At 41.7% G+C, this 20,075-nt stretch overlaps 2 protein-coding genes across 2 annotated transcripts in view; one reads left to right on the top strand and one right to left on the bottom strand.

The window, feature by feature from the left end:
* The window catches only part of ablim2 (actin binding LIM protein family, member 2), a 357,715-nt gene extending 339,239 nt beyond the window's left edge, over positions 1 to 18,476 (bottom strand). The window contains exon 1 of the mRNA XM_078213235.1: positions 18,149 to 18,476. Within this exon, the coding sequence (XP_078069361.1) occupies positions 18,149 to 18,161 (13 nt within the window). The 5' untranslated portion in view covers positions 18,162 to 18,476. The remainder of the gene's footprint in view (positions 1 to 18,148) is intronic.
* Positions 1 to 20,075, top strand: part of lyar (Ly1 antibody reactive homolog (mouse)) — a 355,306-nt gene that overhangs the window by 86,665 nt on the left and 248,566 nt on the right. The window lies entirely within an intron of this gene.

The raw sequence follows: 20,075 nt of genomic DNA, 5'->3' as shown, positions 1-20,075 counted from the left end.
AATAGCCGATTGTGTTCAGCACAATCCTTGCAAAATTCTGTCCATTTTTCATTAGGTATATAGGACGTTGAATAACTCACTTTTTTCAGGGGTAGAAAGCATTCTCGTTGAGAAATTCTAGTACTCATAAGATTCTCTATACCTGGGCAGTTATTTGCAAGAGATTCATAGAGTGGAACAAAAAACAGGAATTTCTGTTTTTCATTTATATAAATTTATAAACTTGGAAAATCTTAATTTAAAGTGGTTTTCAACCAGCTGTATCTCTCAGGTAGTTCAGATTAAAGTCCTTTTATTTGATGGCCGTCTTCCAGCTACAACTTTGGCAAACTGGCTCTCTTTGATCAAATAAGAAATTGTATCAATTAAGATCTGCTGAGCCAGGACAGGTAAAAATATAACTTCCTCTTTAATGAGTGTCCAGAACCACTATATCAGCAAAACAAAAATAATTGCCTGGAGTATTAATGCACCGTTTACTGTTAAGAGTAACTGTTAAAGGGTAGCTTTTGGATCAAAGAAGGGGCACTCGTATAACACACTGAACACTTCAAGATCTCCAACTATCTTTGCCACCTTCATATGGAGTGAAAATGTAGGAGCTACAGGATATCAATGGAGACCACGGCAAAAAAAAAATCAGTGGCAAGTACATTAAGGATTTCAGATGTTGAGCGGAAATTAATGCCCTCTCCAATGGCAAGGAGTATTAAATTAGGCAGGAGGTGGCAAGTGGGGACCTTCCTGCTTCAATTAAGTTCATGGCAGGAAGCTTTACCGCCCCTTCGCAAATTGAGACCCTTAAGCAGGCAAATAATGCAGACTTCAGGGCCTCATTCCTGCCATCGCCAGTATTCACCCAGCAGCAGGCAAGAACATTCCCCCTGTGGGAAGCCTGAAAAGGAAACTGTGTTGGGAACGGAGGGGCTTCCCCACCTTCAAAAGCACTCAGTGCCTGATTGAGTTACCCGACATAAGGGGTGGACTGTCGAGAGCCAGCCCCCTGCCCTTGCTGCTATCCCCTCCTTCCACATTCCTGGTCCCACTATCGCTAACCTGTGTCCCTCAGCAATCCTGGGTTTCGGATGGGTGCATTAGCAACAGCAGCCACTGCCTCCCAGGTGGAGCTGCTAAACAATGAATATCTACCAGCCTCTGAATGGCCTGCTGTCCTTGGTGGGTGGGACCTCCACCCTCAGGGTCCATGATCCAGGAGGACAGCCACTGACCAGTTCAGTACCCAAGGGAAGATCTTCCCAAAAAGAGGTGATGCTGGGCTCTCGCTGACTCTCCAGTTGTTGGGAGTGATCCCTGTAGTCTACATTAAATTTTGCCCATTATGTTTTCTTGTTTTAAAGTTAAACAAAGCAGTTCGCATGTTGCATAGACTTGGCATACTCAGTTAATTGATTACTGTGCTGCTTTGTTATTTCACTTGTAATTAAATTTGTCTAATGGTTTTACGCCATTCAGCATTGGTCCAGCAACGTATCATACCCTATCTCTGGTGTGATGAGCGAATGTGGTAGACATTTCATGTGAACTTCAGCAAGTAATTCAGGGTTACTAAACCTGATCATATGAACTGTTGCATAGTGGTGAGTAAATGCACAGGTTTCAGTTCATGCGAGATTCTGTATGCTAATAGAAAGATTAGCCATGTCAAGCTTAAGAAAAATTACTCCTGCAACTGTAACTCTATGGGTCTGCATTTTATCAGGGCAGCTGAGGTCAGGGACCAAAAGCAGGGTGTAACTCCATTTAGGTGGGCAGCAGGATCCAAAAAGGCTTATTCCCAGAGGTGGCAAATTAAGCGGGTTCCACATCCCAATTAAGAAGGGTTGACTATCCCTAAGAGTTGCCAGCCCAATCTGAGGGCTGACAGCTCAGCAATGCCACCACTAGCAGGGGCCATTGCTGAAGCTGCACCTGTAGGACGAGGCACCTCAATGACAGGGCAGCTTCAGTGATAACCTTTGACCGCAAGTAGTACAGTAAGTAAAACTTGTAATTTTTTTCAAAGGTCTATGGAATCTGTAATTGTCTTTTAAATTGATGCAAACCCTTAAAAGTCCTGTTTGAACATCCTTAAAAATGATCAGCTGTAATTTTCTTGGATAATAAGAAACACTGGTCCATAGAAAGCATCCATTCCAGATGTACCACAGCTTGCAGTGGCTTTTGCTCTGCCAAGGTCGCAAGAAATTACAAAGGGTTATGAACATAGTCAAGTCCATCACGCAAACCAGCCTCTCATCTATTGACTGTCTACAATTCCTGTTGCCTCAGAAAAACAAAAATCAAGGACCCCATGCACCCTGGACATACTCCCTTCCACCTTCTTCCGTCAGGAAAAAGAAACAAAAGTCTGAGAATATATACCAACAGACTCAACAGCTTCTTCCCTGCTGCCATCAGACTTTTGAATGGACCTTTATCATATATAAAGTTAATCTTTCTCTGCACCCTGTGACTGCAACACTATATTCTTCACCCTCTCCTTTCCTTCTCCCCTATGTGCTCTATGAACAGTATGTTTTGTCTGCAGAGCACGCAAGAAACAACTTTTCACTGTATCCTAATACATGTAACAATAGTAAATCAAATATGACAGTGACACTTGACCTGGAAGCAGTACCAAGAGGAAGGAAGTTAAGAAAGAAGTCATATGGCTGGCAGGCATAAAGAGCTACAAGCAAAAGAGCTGGAGGGTGAAGGTGATTAGTACACAGATGCAGACACAAAGAAAAAGGAGACAGAAAGAGGAATACACCAATTATTGTGAAAAGTAGCAAAACTCTCTCAGGAAGAGGTCTGTTTTTCTCGGTTTGGCAGAGGAGGAGAAAAAACTCTTGGGGTAAATGTGCAAACTGACTGAAACCTGTCAAGTTGTGTGAATAGCTTGGAGCTGGGTGTTTTCCCAGAATAGCCAAACCATGTTTGGGATGTTATTGGTTATTAGTTGAAAAGGAACTCTGGAAACTTACACAACCAGGACTATAATGACCCGAGGAAGAGGGGGGTTCATGGAAACGAGTTTTTCTGATGATAACCATACCCATGAAACTCAAAGGTGAAGGCAACTGTCAGAAAGGACTCCTGGCAGTGATGGAAGAACAGCACATTGTGGAACTGTGAAGCTATGTCGTATCACGTGTGCGGTGAGTGAAGAGGGCGTCTGTGATTCTGTAAGATGAATCTTTGTTGTATCGACTCTTTAAAGTGAGATGTTACCTTTTTATTTGAAATGTCATTTGTCCAATAATTTATGCTCAATTTATATTGATTAAGAATCTTGTTGAAGTAAAAGTTACAAAAAGTGAAATTTGTGGGGTTTTTTTTCCACCCACAGGGTTCATTAACAATCAGAAAATATATCAATACACCAATGAAAAGAATGAGCTTCAATGAGCTGAATTCATGGAAAATCAGCAGTTTCCTTTCTTCAATATGAGATTCCATTCATCCTTAAATTATGATTGTTGGCAGATGCAATTTGTAAGGTGCACCTTACAGAATCATAGAATCCAAAGTCTCACAAATAATAAAAATGCGAATGGCACACATGCATCTAAGCATGAACTAGATAAACAAATACTGGAGAAAGTGTTAGGGACCAGATCAGAAACTCCAAGATATATTATGAAGTTAGCTTCGACCCTAACTTGTTATGATTTTGGCATTACGGTGATTGGAAGATATTTTGCTCCAGGTATGATTTAATTGACTCACTAGGAAGCTTTTATAAAAATAAAATTAACAACAGTTAAAATGACAAAGAATTAGCATAACTTTTACCAATTGGAAACACTTAAAGACGACAAAGTATAATTCTTAACAACTAGCTATCGCTATGGTTCCAATGGAACCAGAATCCCCATAAATATAAATCCCTTTTTCAAATGATCACAAAAACAGATAAGGTCATGTGGATGCTAGATTCCCAGCCTTTTAACACCAGACAGACACCTGTCTTCTGACTCTCATATAACCACCTCCAAAAGATCCCAAGAAGCAGACTGAGCTTGTTTTTTCTGTGTAAACCCAGCTCCACCCAGTCACCTGATCTTTCTGTCAATCAACCTAATCAAGTCCTACTCTGCAAAGCTCCATGGGAAAACACTAAAATAACAGAACAGCATTAGTCCATATTAGAATAAACATGCTAGCAATTATGCTGCTGCACTAACAATACAGGGCTACCAGATACAGAGGCACCGTGTTGGAACAAACTGTTTAAAAAAAATTAGTCCTGCACAGAATCATGGCTCAAACACATTTCTTAAAGGCACAATATCATCACAAAAGGAATATAAAGTTATGTTGATAGAGTTAGTGAAGAGGGGTGGAAGGACAGGCGTGGATCAAATGGGCCAAATGGCCTGTATCTAATTCAATGTAATATATCTTGGAAACAGTCTTCACAACAACTTGTATGGCTATAGAGAAAGAGCAGGGGAGTGGGACTAATTGAATAGCTCTTGTAAAGGATCGGTTCAAGCAGGAAGGCTCATCCAAGCTGCATGGTTTTGAGAGAATTTTTGATGTTAAAATAAAGCATGCATCCCAAAGATTAATGAGTTCCTTATTGAAGCAGAATTATTGATTTTATCATGAGAAAGAGCAGAATAATCATTGGGTTACGCTGAGGCTTCATATGTTTCATATGAAGCAATTTTTAAAAAGCAGCATCTCAGCCTTTTGGCTAAGATGCAAACGAGCTCAAGTCTTGGAGGAGGAACCTCCCCCTTCTCCAATCAGCTTGGCTCATGTAGATCAGGCCCAAGACAGGGTGGTTTGGTCGCTCGCCCTGTCTTGTCAGCCTGGATCTGAAGTGTCTCAACTTGTTGAGACTCTGAATTGGATTTGATTTGATTGAATTGGAAAAGTATAAAAAAAAAGAGCAGAATAATATCAAACTAGGTTTCATTATTTAACCTGTTCCATTGCAAATATAAATGAATAACACGTTCATAGCAATGGCAATTGACTTTTATTTTTCTATAGGTTAGCTGCGACGATGCAAACTGGAGCGTTTCAAATATTTTAATTACAGCAGAGGAATGTGTTCGTTTAAATAGAATATTGAAACACAAACTCAAAGAACTCAACATATTATTCCAAAGGTTCACTAATACTCGTAAAATCTTTCAATATATAATTCTTAAGCATTTTACTCTGAAGTAAAATTCACAATTCACTGCCAAACTTGTAATTGCTTTAATCAATTTCACTTAATTTTGGCTGAAACTGGTAGGCCCATTTGTATATACTTGCTGGAATATAAGAACATTGGAGATGGAGTAGGCCATTAGGCCATTCAATAAAATCATGGCTCATCAGATTGTGATCTCAGCTCCACTTTACTTTTTCCCCCCATAACCCTTGACTCCCTTGCCTAACAAAAATCTGTCTAACTCAGCATTGAAAATATATTTCAAGACCCAACCTCCATTACTTTTTGGCAGAAGCATTTTCTGTTTTTGTTTCAGATTCCAGCATCCGCTGTATTTTGCTTTTAGCATATAACTGCCAAGCCTTTTTTGAAATTAAAACCAGCTAGCTTTACCTGTTGCTCAAAGTTTTGAAATACCTTGCTCTTCCAGGGTGATCTGAAGTAGGCTGGACATTTTTCTGTGCCAAAAATGATGGCCTTAGGCCTGTTCATGAATTGCATTAAGTTTGTTCATGCAGTAGCAACACAAGTGGCATTCACCCACTAATAGGATGCTGCTGTCAAGGCAAAAAGATGTTCCGCCTATCACACAAATAACTAATGTGGTGTATGAACTTTTGGGCCAGTGTGCTGCTAGGTATGAAGGCTGTACGTACTAAAGACTGTGGCAAACAGCATGTCCCAGCTTTCATTTGCAATGGCAAAGTACAGATCCTATCCAACCAGCCTATGTTTGCAAAATGTAAAACTGTGGCCCTGATTTTACCGGCACGGCTGCCCCCAAAATCGGGGCAGGCGAGGCTCGCAGAACGGCATTCCCCATTGGCCTTGGGTTGCCATGCCGGTAAAATCAGGGCTTGTGTATCTAACATGAGATGCGATTCCATGATTGGACAACATTTGCTAAATAATCCTTAGTGCACTAAGAATTACGCTGATAACTAATTTAAGATAGTCAGTCGGGTTTGCAGTATGGTGCATGTGTGTGTGTGTACTGGAAGCTACATATACTAATACACACCACCCTGTTCTTTTCAGACAGCAAGAACACGTACGTACATTACGCCTGCTTCTGCTAAACAAAGTAAGTGACAGCCATTCGCTGATTTATTCCCCAAGACAATGCATTGACCAATTAGGATAAAGCTGCCTGATTTAAATTTCAAACAATGCTTGGCAGTTATCTGTCAGCCACCAGTAATTGGTGCATTCTCCTTCAACTGTGCTGCTCCTTCCTGAGTTCTGTGACTGGAGGCAGGCCCTAGATCGGACTAGTTTGTGCTGCAATCATTGCAGTTTCAATGGATCAATGTGTCTGCAGTTTGCTATGGCAACAAGAAAGTATCAGTTTCCAAGAAGGGGGCCAAGAAAGTGCCAACGAAAGGCGGTAAGGAGCCGAAAAAGATTCAGGAAAGAAAGTTATTCCATTTACAGCTACAAAGTGATAAAGCAGGTTCACCCTGACACCAGCATCTCCTCCAAGGCAATGAGCATTATGAACTGGTTTGTGAATGATATTTTCAGGTGCATCGCAGCTAAGGCTTCCAACCTGGCCCCTGACAACAAGCACAGCATCATCGGCTCCCAGGAGATCCAGACCCTTGTGATCCTGCTACTACCTGGGAAACAGGACAAACACGCAATGTTGGAAGGCAAAAAGGCAGTGACCAAATACACCAGTTCTGAGTAAAACTTTTCAATCTGTTGGAGAACATTGCCATGATACTAGTTTTTGAATAATGTTTTCATTAGTAATATTATTGAAGAGTTTACTCTGTGATAGCCTTGTGGGGAAAGTTCTTTATAGTGAATTTTATGTTTAAATTTCATTAGAGTTCTGAAATGAATAAGGATTCATAGCCAAAACTTCAATCATGCTATTTAGATTTAAATTTATAGTACTATTAATAAGATTTTGTTTACGTAAACAAAGTGCTGTTTTGTTCCTTAATTGACAGTTGTCTGTTCAAGACTCTAATTTGCGTTGACTACTGATATCCACATGGGTAGTGGATTGTACAAGATATTTTAAATATGGAATATATTATTTAAATCAAAGTCTTTGAAGTCTTCTAGTTTATTGACATTTTATACCTTAAATAGCTGAGGGTGACCGCCGTTAATAAATATTACAGATATTACTAATGCTGAAAGATTGAACTATTTTAAGCCATTCTTTTAATCATTCATCTCCTCTCTATGTCCATTGGGGGCATAAAACTTTTTTGAGAGACTTGATTACCAGCACCAATAAACAGCTGAAAGCGATCTAATCACAGATCTACCTGTAAGTATCAATAAAATTTTCTTCAAAGATGCTGATCTTGTACTTTGATTGCTATACAGTGACTATTTGCTAGACTAAGTGACAGAAGGGCTTCACAGTTGACTATCATCCATAGAACTGTGGTTCTGTGTTTGCTAATTAAAGGGTAATACAGAATGGAATACAGATGCCACACCAGACTAGACATATGGTTATATTCCACTAGCTATTTATATACTTCACTAGACTAATTCTTGGGATGAAAAGCTTCTCTTATGAAGAAAGGTTGAACAGATTAGGCCTTTACCCCTTCGCGTTTATAAAAATGAGAGGTCTTACTGAAACATATTGGGGGGGGGTGGTGGTGGCCAGCTTGTCGAACTCACCCCCGGACCACTGCTCTCACCCACTCCCCTCCCTCCCAGAACCAGGATAGGGTCCCCCTTATCCTCATCCTCACTTTTCACCCCATCAATCTCCACATTCAAAGGATCATCCTCCGCCATTTCCAACCATTCCAGCATGATGCCACTACCTAACACATCATCCCCTCACCCCCACTGTCAGCATTCCAGAGACCGCTCTCTCCTGGACACCCTGGTCCATTCCTCCATCACACCCAACACGACATCCCCTGCCCATGCAATTGTAGAAGGTAATAACACCTGCCCTTTTACCTCCTGGTATGGAGGGTCTTAGCTATGAGGAGAGATTGGGTAAACTGGGGATGTTCTCCCTGAAAGAAGGAGGATGAGGGGTGACCTAATAGAGGTGTATAAATTATGAAGAGCATAGATAGGGTGAACAATGGGAAGCTTCTTCCCAGGTCGGAGGTGACGAACACAAGGGGTCACAGGTTCAAGGTGAGGGGGGCAAGGTTCAACACAGATGTCAGGGGGACGTATTTTACACAGAGGGTGGTGAGGGCCTGGAATGCACTCCCAAGCAAGGCGATTGAGGCGGACACGCTAGGGTCATTTAAGACTTATCTAGATAGCCACATGAACAGACTGGGAATAGAGGGATACAAACGAATGGTCTAGTTGGGCAGGCTTGGAGGGCCGAAGGGCCTGTTCCTGTGCTGTATTGTTCTCCTCCCTGCCCACCATCCCAGGTCCTAAACACCTCTTTCAGGGGTGTCTCTACATTGCAGAGAGCAAATGTAGACTGGGTGACCGCTTTGCTGTGCACCTTCAGTCCACCCGCAAACAGGACCCAGACCTTCCTGTCGCTTACCAAAAGAGAAAATGCTGGAAAATCTCAGGAGCTCTGGTAGCATCTGTAAGGAGAGAAAATAGCTGACGTTGAGTGCCCAGATGACCCTTTATCAAAACTAAAAGGCATAGAAAGTGGGAGATATTTATACTGCAGGATGAGAGAATGAAAGATGAGTCATAACCACAAAAACAAGGGAAAAGACTTCTAATGGCAATCCACAGAGAGAATCAAAGGTGTAAATGGCCAAAAAGCTGAAATCAGAGGGTGAGCTGTGACAGATGAAGAGGAGGGGTGAGGAGGGGGGAATGGGTTGGAGAGAGGTAAAATGGAGAAAGGGGAAGCAAAGGGGGAGGAAAGGTAAGGAATGGGGATAAAATAGGGGGAAAGAAAAATAAAGAAAGACAATAAAGAACTAAAAGGTAGAGAACAGTAAAAAATTAAATGAAATGAATGCAAAGGGATCGAGGTGTGGTAGAGTTAATCACCTGAATTTGTTGAATTCGGTGTTGAGACCAGAAGGCTGTAAAGTGCCTAGCCGGAAGATGAGATGCTGTTTCCCCAGTTTGCATTGAGCTTCACTGGAACATTGCAGCAGGCCAAGGACAGACATGTGGGCATGGGAGCAGGATCGTGTGTTAAAATGGCAAGCAACCAGAAGGTCAGGGTCCTAATTGCACACAGACCGGACGTGCTCAGCAAAGCGATCACCCAGTCTATGTCTGGTCTCTCCAAGATAAAGGAGACCACATTGGTCTACTGCATTCGCTGCTCCCAAATTGAAAGAGGTGCAAGTGAAATACTGCTTAACCTGGAATTAGTGTTTTGGACCTTGGATGGTAAGTGACCTTCCTGTCGCTTGCCACTTCAACACGCCACCCTGCACTCCCATCCACATGTCTGTCCTTGGCCTTTTGCAATGTTCTAGTGGACCCCAACGCAAACTGGAGAATCAGCACCTCATCTTCCAATTGTACAATTTACAGTCTTCTGGACTGAACATTGAGTTCAACAACTTCAGAGGATGAACTCTTTCCTCCACCGTATTTCCATTAATTTTATTATTTAATTTCATCTCATCCATCTTATCATCCTTCTTTTTCAGTTCTATTTTTCCACTTCTTCATTCCAGCTCTCCTCCACTAACCACCACACACCCCCCCCGCTTTCAGTGTAACTGCCACACTCCTCAAGCAGTCCCTTAACTATCTGCACCTCTGTTCTGCCATTCACACATTCTGATCACTTTATGAACACTTTTAGCATCTTTTCAGCCTTCTGTATCCTCATTTACATTCCCTTTATCCAATTCCACACCCCCTTACTCAATAGTATAAACCTTTCTCGTAGCTCTGGCAAAGAGTCACTGAGACTGAAACGTTGGCTTTATTCTCTCCCCACAGATGCTGCCAGACCTGCTGAGATTTTCCAGCATTTTGTTTTTGTCTTGGCAGTTATGTGTCAGTCATCAAGCATTGCATTCTCCATGACAACACCTCTACCAATCAGCATTGTTTGATTTGATTTATTGTCACACTATTAGTATACAGTGAAAAGTATTGTTTCTTGCACACTATACAAAGCATACTGTACATAGGGAAGGAGAGAGACTGCAGAATGCAGTGTTACAGTCATAGCCAGGGTGCAGAGCAGGATCAACTTAATGTTGTGAGGTAGGTCCATTCAAAAGTCTGATGGCATCAGGGAAGAAGCTGTTCTTGAAACGGTTGGTATGTGACCTCAGATTTTTGTATCTTCTTCCTGATGGAAGAAGGTGGAAGAGAGAATGTCCGGGGTGCATGGGGTACTTGATTATGCTGGCTGCTTTTCCCAGGCAGCGGGAAGTGTAGACAGTATCAATGGATGGGAGGCTGGTTTGAGTGATGGACTTGGCTTCATTCACGACCCTTTGTAATTTATTGCTGTCTTGGACAGAGCAGGAGCCACACCAAGCTGTGATACAACCAGAAAGAATGCTTTCTATGGTGCATCTGTAGAAGGTGGTGAGAGTTGTAGTGGACATGCCAAATTTCCTTAGTCTCCTGAGAAAGTAGAGGTGTTGATGGGCTTTCTTAACTCTAATGTCCGCATGGAGGGACCAGGACAGGTTGGTGGTGATCTGGACACCTAACAACTTGAAGCTCTCTGCCATTTCTACTTTGCTCCCATTGATGTAGACAGGGACATGCCCTCCACTACGCTTCCTGAAGTCAATGACTACCTCCTTGGTTTTGTTAACATTGAGGGAGAGATTATTGTTGTCACACCAGTTGACCAGATTCTCTATCTCTTTCCTGTACTGTGTCTCGTCATTGTTTGAGATCTAACCCACAATAGTGGTGTCATCAGCAAATTTGAAAATCGAGTTGGAGGTGAATTTGGCCATGCAAAGGTGTATAAGGAGTCTAGTAGTGGGCTGAGGACACAGCTTTGTGGGGCACAGGTGTTGAGGATGATCGTGGAGGTGTTGTTGCCTATTCTTACTGACTGCGGTCTGTGGGTAAGGAAATCTAGGATTCAGTTGCAGAGGGAGGAGCTGAGCCCCAGACCACAAAGTTTGAAGATAATGTTTGTAGGAATAATGGTGTTAAAGGCTGAGCTGTAGTCTATGAATAGGAGTCTGACATAGGTGACTTTGTTATCTAGGTGTTCCAGGGTTGAGTGCAAGGCCAGGGAGATGGTGTCTGCTGTGGACCTGTTGCAGCGATAGGCAAACTGTAGTGGATCCAGGCAATCGGGGAGGCAGGAATTGATTTGTGCTGTGACTAACCTTTCGAAGCACTTCACAACGATGGATGTCAGAGCCACTGGATGATAGTCATTAAGGCACGCTGCCTGACCTTTCTTTGGTACCGGGATCTATCTCAAACAGTATAAATTGTTGTTTTCCCCGTACTCTTGCAACGTGTCCTGATGAGTTTAAGATGAAAAGCTTTGACATGTCTCTTTTTCAACAATATATCAGTCACTTAGATGAGGAGACAGGGTGCAATGTATCCAATTCTGCTGTTGATACAAAAGTTACGTGGAAAAATAAACTGAGTAAAACGCTAAGAAACTTCAAAAGGATTTAGGCAGGGTGAATAAATGGGAAAAAAAGTATAGGCAATGGAATATAATGCGGAGAAATGAGAAGTTATCTGCTTTGAGAGGAAAAATAAAAAGGCAGAATAGTTTTTAAATGGTAAGAGACTGGAAAATATATTCACAGGAATCTGGGTGTTTTATACACCAATTACAGAAAGTCAAAATGCAGGTATAGTCAGCAATTAAGACAGCAAATGATATATTAGCCACTGTTAAAAAGGAGTTAGAATATAGGAGTGAAAAAGTTTTATCTGCAATTGTATAGAAAATTGGTGATAGCACAACCGGTATATTGTATACAAGATATACTGTCTTAGAAGGAGTGCAACAAAGGTTCACCACTTATGTTCAATGAGGAAAGATGTATACATTCCCTTGAGTTTAGAACAACGAGAGGTGATTTCATTGAAAAAGATAGAATTCTTAAGGGGCTTGACAAGGTAGATGCTCGGCCGATGATGACCCAGGCTGGAGTGTGCTTCAAACCGTTAGGACTATGATGAGGAGAAATATCTTCACTCAGAGGGTTCTGACTCTTTGGAATTCTCTACCACAGAGAATTGTGGATGCTCCATCGTTGAGTATAGAGGTCCGATTGTTTGATTTTTGGTAACTAAGAGAATCGATTGATATGAGGATCATGCAGGAAGGTGTAGCTGTGATCTTACTGAGTGATGGAAAAAGGCTCAAGCAGCCTATGCTTCTACTCTTGCTCCTATTTTTGATCTTTTGTTATTTAGGATGAAGGCATCAAGCAAGAATGTGGGAAATAAAATAATCACGGAAATAAAAATGCAGCACAGAATGCTTTAATTTCAATGATGGTTTTCACACAAGACAAGAGGAAGAACCTAAAGTACGTTCGAGGTAAGTGGGACTTTAGGAGAAGCAAGAAGAAATGACAATTCCAAAGCAGAATTTTGCAAAGTTAACGAAGAGGCTACTAACCCTGCTACCTGAAGTGCCCTTATGTTAATGGGTTTGAGGCAGCCCTAAAGAGATAAATAACTGGCACCTATGAGGAGGCTCTCAGATCTGTAATACTACATTTATACCTGGTATTACAACCACTTTTAGGCAAAAATAAATTTAATTCTGTTTCCATTTCTGTTCACCACAAGACAGCTCCACAATTAGTGAGCCTCTTGGTGATATTAACACTCCAGCCATCCAGCAAAGTATGTGTCACATGGCACTTGGATACTGCAGTTAAATTCCCTGCTAGTTTGCACTTTAATATTGCTGAAATGAAATAGACATGAAAACTGATCTTTGATCTTTCACGCCAGCAATAACCCAGTTTACACAAGCAGTGTTCATTGTTCACTTTCCTTTATGGAGTCCATGTGTTAATGAAAACAGGTTACAACTTCCCTGAACAAGTAAACTATGGTGCAAGTGATTGTCTTAATAACCTAGGTTAATAGTTTTTGTGAATTTTGTATATATACCCCGAGATCCTTTTGATTCTCTATCCACTTACTCTTTTTATTCAAGTAATAAGCGACCTCCTTATTCTTCCTCAAAATGTAACACCTCACATTTATCAAGAAAGGTTGAACAAGCTGGGTTATTTCCTGTCGAATCGAAAATGCTGAAGGCTGAAATGTGTGACAGAAACAACAAATGACACATGATGGAGGTCGTTAAGCTTATGAAAGGTGCTTGTTTAGGTTGATCTAGAGATATTTCCACTTATGGGGAAGACAAAAACCAGGTGCCATAAAATCAGAGTCCCTACAGTGCAGGAGGCCATTCAGCCCATCGAGCCTGCACCAACAACAATCCCACCCGGGTCCAATCCCCGTAACCCCCTTTATTTACCCCGCTAATCCTCCTGACACTAATGGGCAACTTTGCGATGGCCAATCCACCTAACCTGCACATCTTTGGAGTGCGGGTGGAAATCAGAGCACCCGGAGGAAACCCACGCAGACACGGGGAGACCATGCAAACTCCACACAGACAGTTACCCGAAGCCAGAAATTGTACCCAGGTCCCTGGCGCTGTGAGGCAGCAGTGCTAACCACTGTGCTGCCCACATAAATATATGATTGTCACTAATAAATCTAAAAGGGAATTCAGCAGAAACCTCTTTATCCAAAGTATGGGAAGAATATGGAACTCGTTACCACAGTGAATAGCATGGAAGCATTTAAGGAAAAGCTAGATAAGCACTTGAGGGAGAAAGAAATAAAAGGATACATTGATAGGTTTAGATCAAGAAGTGTTGGAAGGTTCAATTAGAGCCATGATCTTACTGATTAGCGGAGCATGCTCGAAGGACCAAACGTCCTACTCCTGTTTCTTGTGTGACAAGCTGGGCTGAATGGTCTGCCTCTGTGTTATAGACACTGACTTCGAGTCCGTGGGAACTATGAGCCAGACCACTACATCCATTGGCTGTCATCTTTTTGGGTGGGTTCAAGGCATCAGGGAGATTTCTTTTAAACAGGAGGAGATTGTTCAGCTCATGATGCCAATGATGGTACAGGCTCCTTCACTGGGGGCTACAAACTCGAGAATGATTAGCATTTTTCACCACCTCATGATGTCCCAAAGCACTTTACAGCCAATTTGAACAAGGCCAGCTCTCACAAACAGCAATGATTCAGCAGCAAGATCAATTTTATTTTGATACTGGTTGAGGGATAAATATTGGCCAAGACTCCAAAGAGATCTTCCAAACACTTTTTCAAAAATGAGCATAGAAAGGTTCTCTGTCATGCAACACTGCTGCACTCACTCAGAACTGCATTGAACTGTACTCAGACTTTTGGATCAAACATATGAGGTGTGATTCTCTGGCGTTCATGCCAGCGGGATTCTTTGGTCCCACTGCAGTGACCAGAGATTTGACTGAGTGCAAATTCTCCGGCCTTGCTGGCAACAACAGCAGGGTGTGAACAGCCAGAGAATCCCGGCCATGATTTTCTATAACAACAGAAGGCCTGCTACACACAGAGCCACAGTTAACGCTTCCTTGCTTCCTCCCTGTATCTTTTAATATATTTATTCATGTGTTTACCTAGTCCCCTTCAAATGCTATGAATGACAACATCTGGTTCTTAAAGCCAAGTCAACGTACAGTGATTAAAATGACAAAGAATCTTTAAACAATTATTATAAATTTTCCATTTTTGAAAAATATTCAAAAGCTCATGAATATCAACATTTAATTCACCGTTATTTTAATATTAATATAAAGTGTTTAAAGCAAATGTATTTCTGATTATACCTCTGTGAAGTGCCTTGGGATTTATTTTAAAATGAAGGATAACAACAACTTATATAGTGCCTTTAAAATAATAAAAATTCCCAAGGCAATTCACAGCTGCATTATAAAACAAAATTTCATACCAAGCTACAGAGAGAGAATTTAGGGCAGATGTCCAAAACCTTGCTCAAAGAGGTAGGTTTTAAAGGAGCATCGAGATGTAGGAAGGTGATTCCAAAAGTTAGGCCTAGGCAACTGAAAGCACAACCAACACAGACACAGCAATTAAAATTGGGATACTTGAGAGACCATAATTAGAGGAGTGCAGATATCTGGGAGGGTTGTGGGTTGGAGGAGGTTACAGGGATATGAAGGAGCATGGCCATTGAGGGATTGAAAACTACAACAAAGATTTTAAAAGCAAGATGTTGCTTGACTGCAAACAATTTGTTGCTTTAATCCATCTCCTCCCGCACCTCAAACCCTAAATAAAGTATACTGAAATCGAAACCAGAAAAAGAAAGCATAAAACGAAAATAAAACAATTGCAATATTGATCTCTTTACTTAAGTTTGCTTTGTACCCTAGGCTACAAAATATACAAAAAGAAATATCATAAGTGCAAAAATATTGGAATCGTACAAAACGCTGTTTAGTTTCTTTTATTTTCTAGCAGTTAAAATATTTTAATGGTGTCAGCCAAAAGTTTCAAAAATATTTATGTTTTGTCAGTTATGTTTGCAAAGAAATTGTAAAATATCCACCTGTTATTTTACCTGATGTTGAACTTTAACAATACAAAGTATAACTTTTTTCATAGTTATATCATCACTTGTACACAGAAAACATGATAATATGAAAGAAAACATTCAACATACTGTTACAGGAATATAATTACTCGCCGAAAGCTGAACTCAGTGAAGACCCAATTTTTTAAAAAACCTTAAAAATGATCACGAAAAGCAGTTTGGAATTGAACAAACTACAAAGAGCACCTCTGTACATTTTCTGATTTCTCTGGCCACATTCAGACTGCTCTGGTTATATGTCTGGTTACATTGTCGCCAGCACCTTGCTGTAGATCACCCTCTGAACACGATACATGTTCCTTGGAACCATGCATGGACTTATGTTGCAACAGGAACTAATTTTTAACATCAGGAAAAAGTGAGAGGTTTGAATCGGTACGTTCTCTTGCATCAACACAGCTAAGAAAAAGCTTGCAAATTCTCTCTGAGGTCCAGTGAATTAACTGAGCACTTTCAAAAATAATACAAAGCCATATTTTATATTATTCCTCCCTTATGCAAAGTCAAAATATCATGTTTGAGATTTTCACCCAGCTCCTGTTTTAGTATGCTTAGAGGCTAGAGTACCAAGATATATTGCTATTTTCATTTTGATAGACATCAGAAACTGCTCCACGACAACACAAAAGTGGCAGTATGATCAAGCGTTGAAGACTCTCAATGCACAACCTCAGCTGACAACAAAACTTAAAAAGTCAAACAGTAGAACAATTGCCTTTAAGTTGCATATTTTCAGCACAATTCATCCAGAATCATCCTCGTAGTTTGAGGATAAGGGGTAAATCTTTTCGGGCTGAGGCGAGGAGAAATTTCTTCACCCAAAGGGTGGTGAATCTGTGGAATTCACTACCACAGAAAGTAGTTGAGGCCAAAAATTGTGTGATTTCAAGGCTTGAAGAGTTGCATGGCCTACTCCTGCTTCTATTTTCTATATTTTAATCCAAAACCAGCATTAAAAAAAAAATCAAAGAATTTCAAACGCAAGTTGCAGCCAGTGCAAATCGAGTTACAGCAATCTTTTATACTGGTTTGAAAAAAAAATTTGGGATGCCAGCCCCGCCCATAAATTTGGCTATGCCCCAGATCGAATTAGAGAGCTTGGCTTGTTTCTGTCAATGGCAACCATTTGCATCCTTATGAATCTTCTCAAATTCAATTTAACAGTGCAAAAGTTTTTAAATAAGAAAGTATTTACTAAGAAATTGACTGGTATACACCAATAAAACTAATAGTTATTCTTTAAAAGTCATTTTCAGTTATTTAAAATTAGGTTGCATTTTCAGTTATTTAAAATTAGGTTGGTCATTTGCATTGGACTGTTCATGCTTAATTTCTGATAAAACCATTTCCAGCTAAGAATAAAAGTGTACCAGATTACCATTCTCAAATACATCAAGGGATGTATTTACTGCAAGGTGAAAAAAATATTTACATTCCGAAATGCTAACCAATTTCATTGGTTCATGGAAGAGTTTACATTTGTGATAATGCAAATAAGTTTGAACACAAACTTGGGGCATAACTTAATTTCAGGAAAACAGTGCTTTTTCAAGCACAATTTGTGCCTAGGTTACCGATTGTGTTCAAAGCAGAAACTTTAAACCTCAGAATCTATGCTTCTGAATTAACATTCTCCTGTCTGAGGCATCGAGTTATAGATGCTCATATATGTCATGTAATGAATAGACCATCGCTGGAACAGCAGTATTAATTCTTAATATGCTGTGAAAGGGAGGGATTAATTTAGCAGACACATGTTAAAGCTGAACTCATGTTAGATGTGTCAAAGTCTAAAACTAGTCACTGTGCGTATTGTATTGCTATGTTCCTGTCTATATTTAGAATGAATCAAACTTTCACAGTGGTCTCGAGTGACACGCTAAGAATTACTAATATGCGTTTTTAAAAGGGAAACAAACTCCAGGGGTGGGGCCAAAGAGAGTGCAATGTAGCGCACACCCACACACGATTCTAGACGAGATGCTCCTGCTGTGATTTGCAACTGGTCCTTCACGGGACCGTAACGAACAAAATGGGCATTTATTTTATTTTTCTTTAAAAGTGAAACAGACCTGAATCTGTTGTTTCAGTAACCTGTGCACTTTTAGTTACCTAAAGTACATCTCAGTATTTCCAGTAACTACATTGTAATTTCCCAAGACAAGCCATTCCAACCACTTTGCGGATTGCAGCACTGTAAAATATGCCCAGCTAATCACTCGTTTTGGTGGCCTTAACAGTAGTTAAAACATTTATTTTTAAATACTGTACTCCCACCGTTGACGCCAATAATTACAGCGTATCCATCTCGATTAAATAAGACTGCATTATCTGTAAAATATAAATCGCATTAATATCTGATAAAGCATTCTACTCACCGCTAGTGCTCATGTCTATTCGATGTATTGAGACCCCCAAATAGACTCAACTTGTCTTAGTTGTTGCTGAACCCTGCGGATAAGGGGTGTTGCACACAGATCAACCTGTTGTTACTCAATGCGCAAAAACAGCATGCGCAAATATCTTATTTAAAAAAAGACACCGCCGCTGTCAAAATAGCTTCTAATTAAAACCCCTGGCACCAGTGCGTTTTCCCCCTATATTGTTTTGTCTGTAAATGAAATGCTACAGTTTATCGTGCTGTCGCAGCAGCAGCGAGTGATGTGTACGTGTGAGCTGCTGTCACTCAGTCGAATGCGGCTCTGGTCCTCGCGCTCTCCTCCCGGGCTCTGTCCCTGAGCTCGAGCCGCAGACACCGCCGCAGCGCGAGCTCGGCGCGGCCGTGCGCGCGCGCTCTCTCTCCCTCTCGTTCTCAGCCCGGCCCAACCGCGCGAAATTCAAACGTCCGCTGCCGCGCGAGCTCGAGGAACGGTTCGTCTGCTGCAGGCCGCGCCCTTTGAGCTGCAAGGCCCAACTCTGGGGGCCTACCCCACGATGTGGAGATGCCGGCGTTGGACTGGGGTAAACACAGTAAGAAGTTCAACAACACCAGGTTAAAGTCCAACAGGTTTATTTGGTAGCAAAAGCCACACAAGCTTTCGGAGATCCAAGCCCCTTCTTCAGGTGAGTGGGAATTCTGTTCACAAACAGGGCATATAAAGACACAGACTCAATTTACATGAATAATGGTTGGAATGCGAATACTTACAACTAATCAGGTCTTTAAGATACAAACAACGTGAGTAGAGAGAGCATCAAGACAGACTAAAAAGAACCAGGAGCGCTCCTCGTCACAATGGATGTCTCGGCACTCTACACCAGCATCCCCCATGACGATGGCATTGCTGCAACGGCCTCAGTGCTCAGCGCCGACAACTGCCAGTTTCCAGATGCAATTTTACAACTCATCCGCTTCATCCTGGGCCACAATATCTTCACCTTCAACAACCAATTCTTCATCCAGACACACGGAACAGCCATGGGGACCAAATTCGCACCTCAATATGCCAACATCTTCATGCACAGGTTCGAACAAGACTTCTTCACCGCACGGGACCTTCAACCGATGCTATACACTAGATACATCGATGACATTTTCTTCCTTTGGACTCACGGTGAACAATCACTGAAACAACTATATGATGACATCAACAAGTTCCATCCCACCATCAGACTCACCATGGACTACTCTCCGGAATCGGTTGCATTCTTGGACACACGCATTTCCATTAAGGACGGTCACCTCAGCACCTCACTGTACCGCAAGCCCACGGATAAGCCCACGGATAACCTCACGATGCTCCACTTCTCCAGCTTCCACCCTAAACACGTTAAAGAAGCCATCCCCTACGGACAAGCCCTCCTTATACACAGGATCTGCTCGGATGAGGAGGATCGCAACAGACACCTCCAGACGCTGAAAGATGCCCTCGTAAGAACAGGATATAGCGCTCGACTCATTGATCAACAGTTCCAACGCGCCACAGCGAAAAACCGCACCGACCTCCTCAGAAGACAAACACAGGACACGGTGGACAGAGTACCCTTCGTCATCCAGTACTTCCCCGGAGCGGAGAAGCTACGGCTTCTCCTCCGGAGCCTTCCACATGTCATTGATGAAGACGAACATCTCGCCAAGGCCATCCCCACACCCCCACTTCTTGCCTTCAAACAACCGCACAACCTCAAACAGACCATTGTCCGCAGCAAACTACCCAGCCTTCAGGAGAACAGTGACCACGACACCACACAACCCTGCCACAGCAACCTCTGCAAGACGTGCCGGATCATCGACACAGATGCCATCATCTCACGTGAGAACACCATCCACCAGGTACACGGTACATACTCTTGCAACTCGGCCAA

This window comes from Mustelus asterias, chromosome 1 (assembly GCF_964213995.1).
Source record: "Mustelus asterias chromosome 1, sMusAst1.hap1.1, whole genome shotgun sequence".
NCBI classification, from domain to species: domain Eukaryota; kingdom Metazoa; phylum Chordata; class Chondrichthyes; order Carcharhiniformes; family Triakidae; genus Mustelus; species Mustelus asterias.
This window is presented reverse-complemented; position numbering and strand designations above follow the sequence as displayed.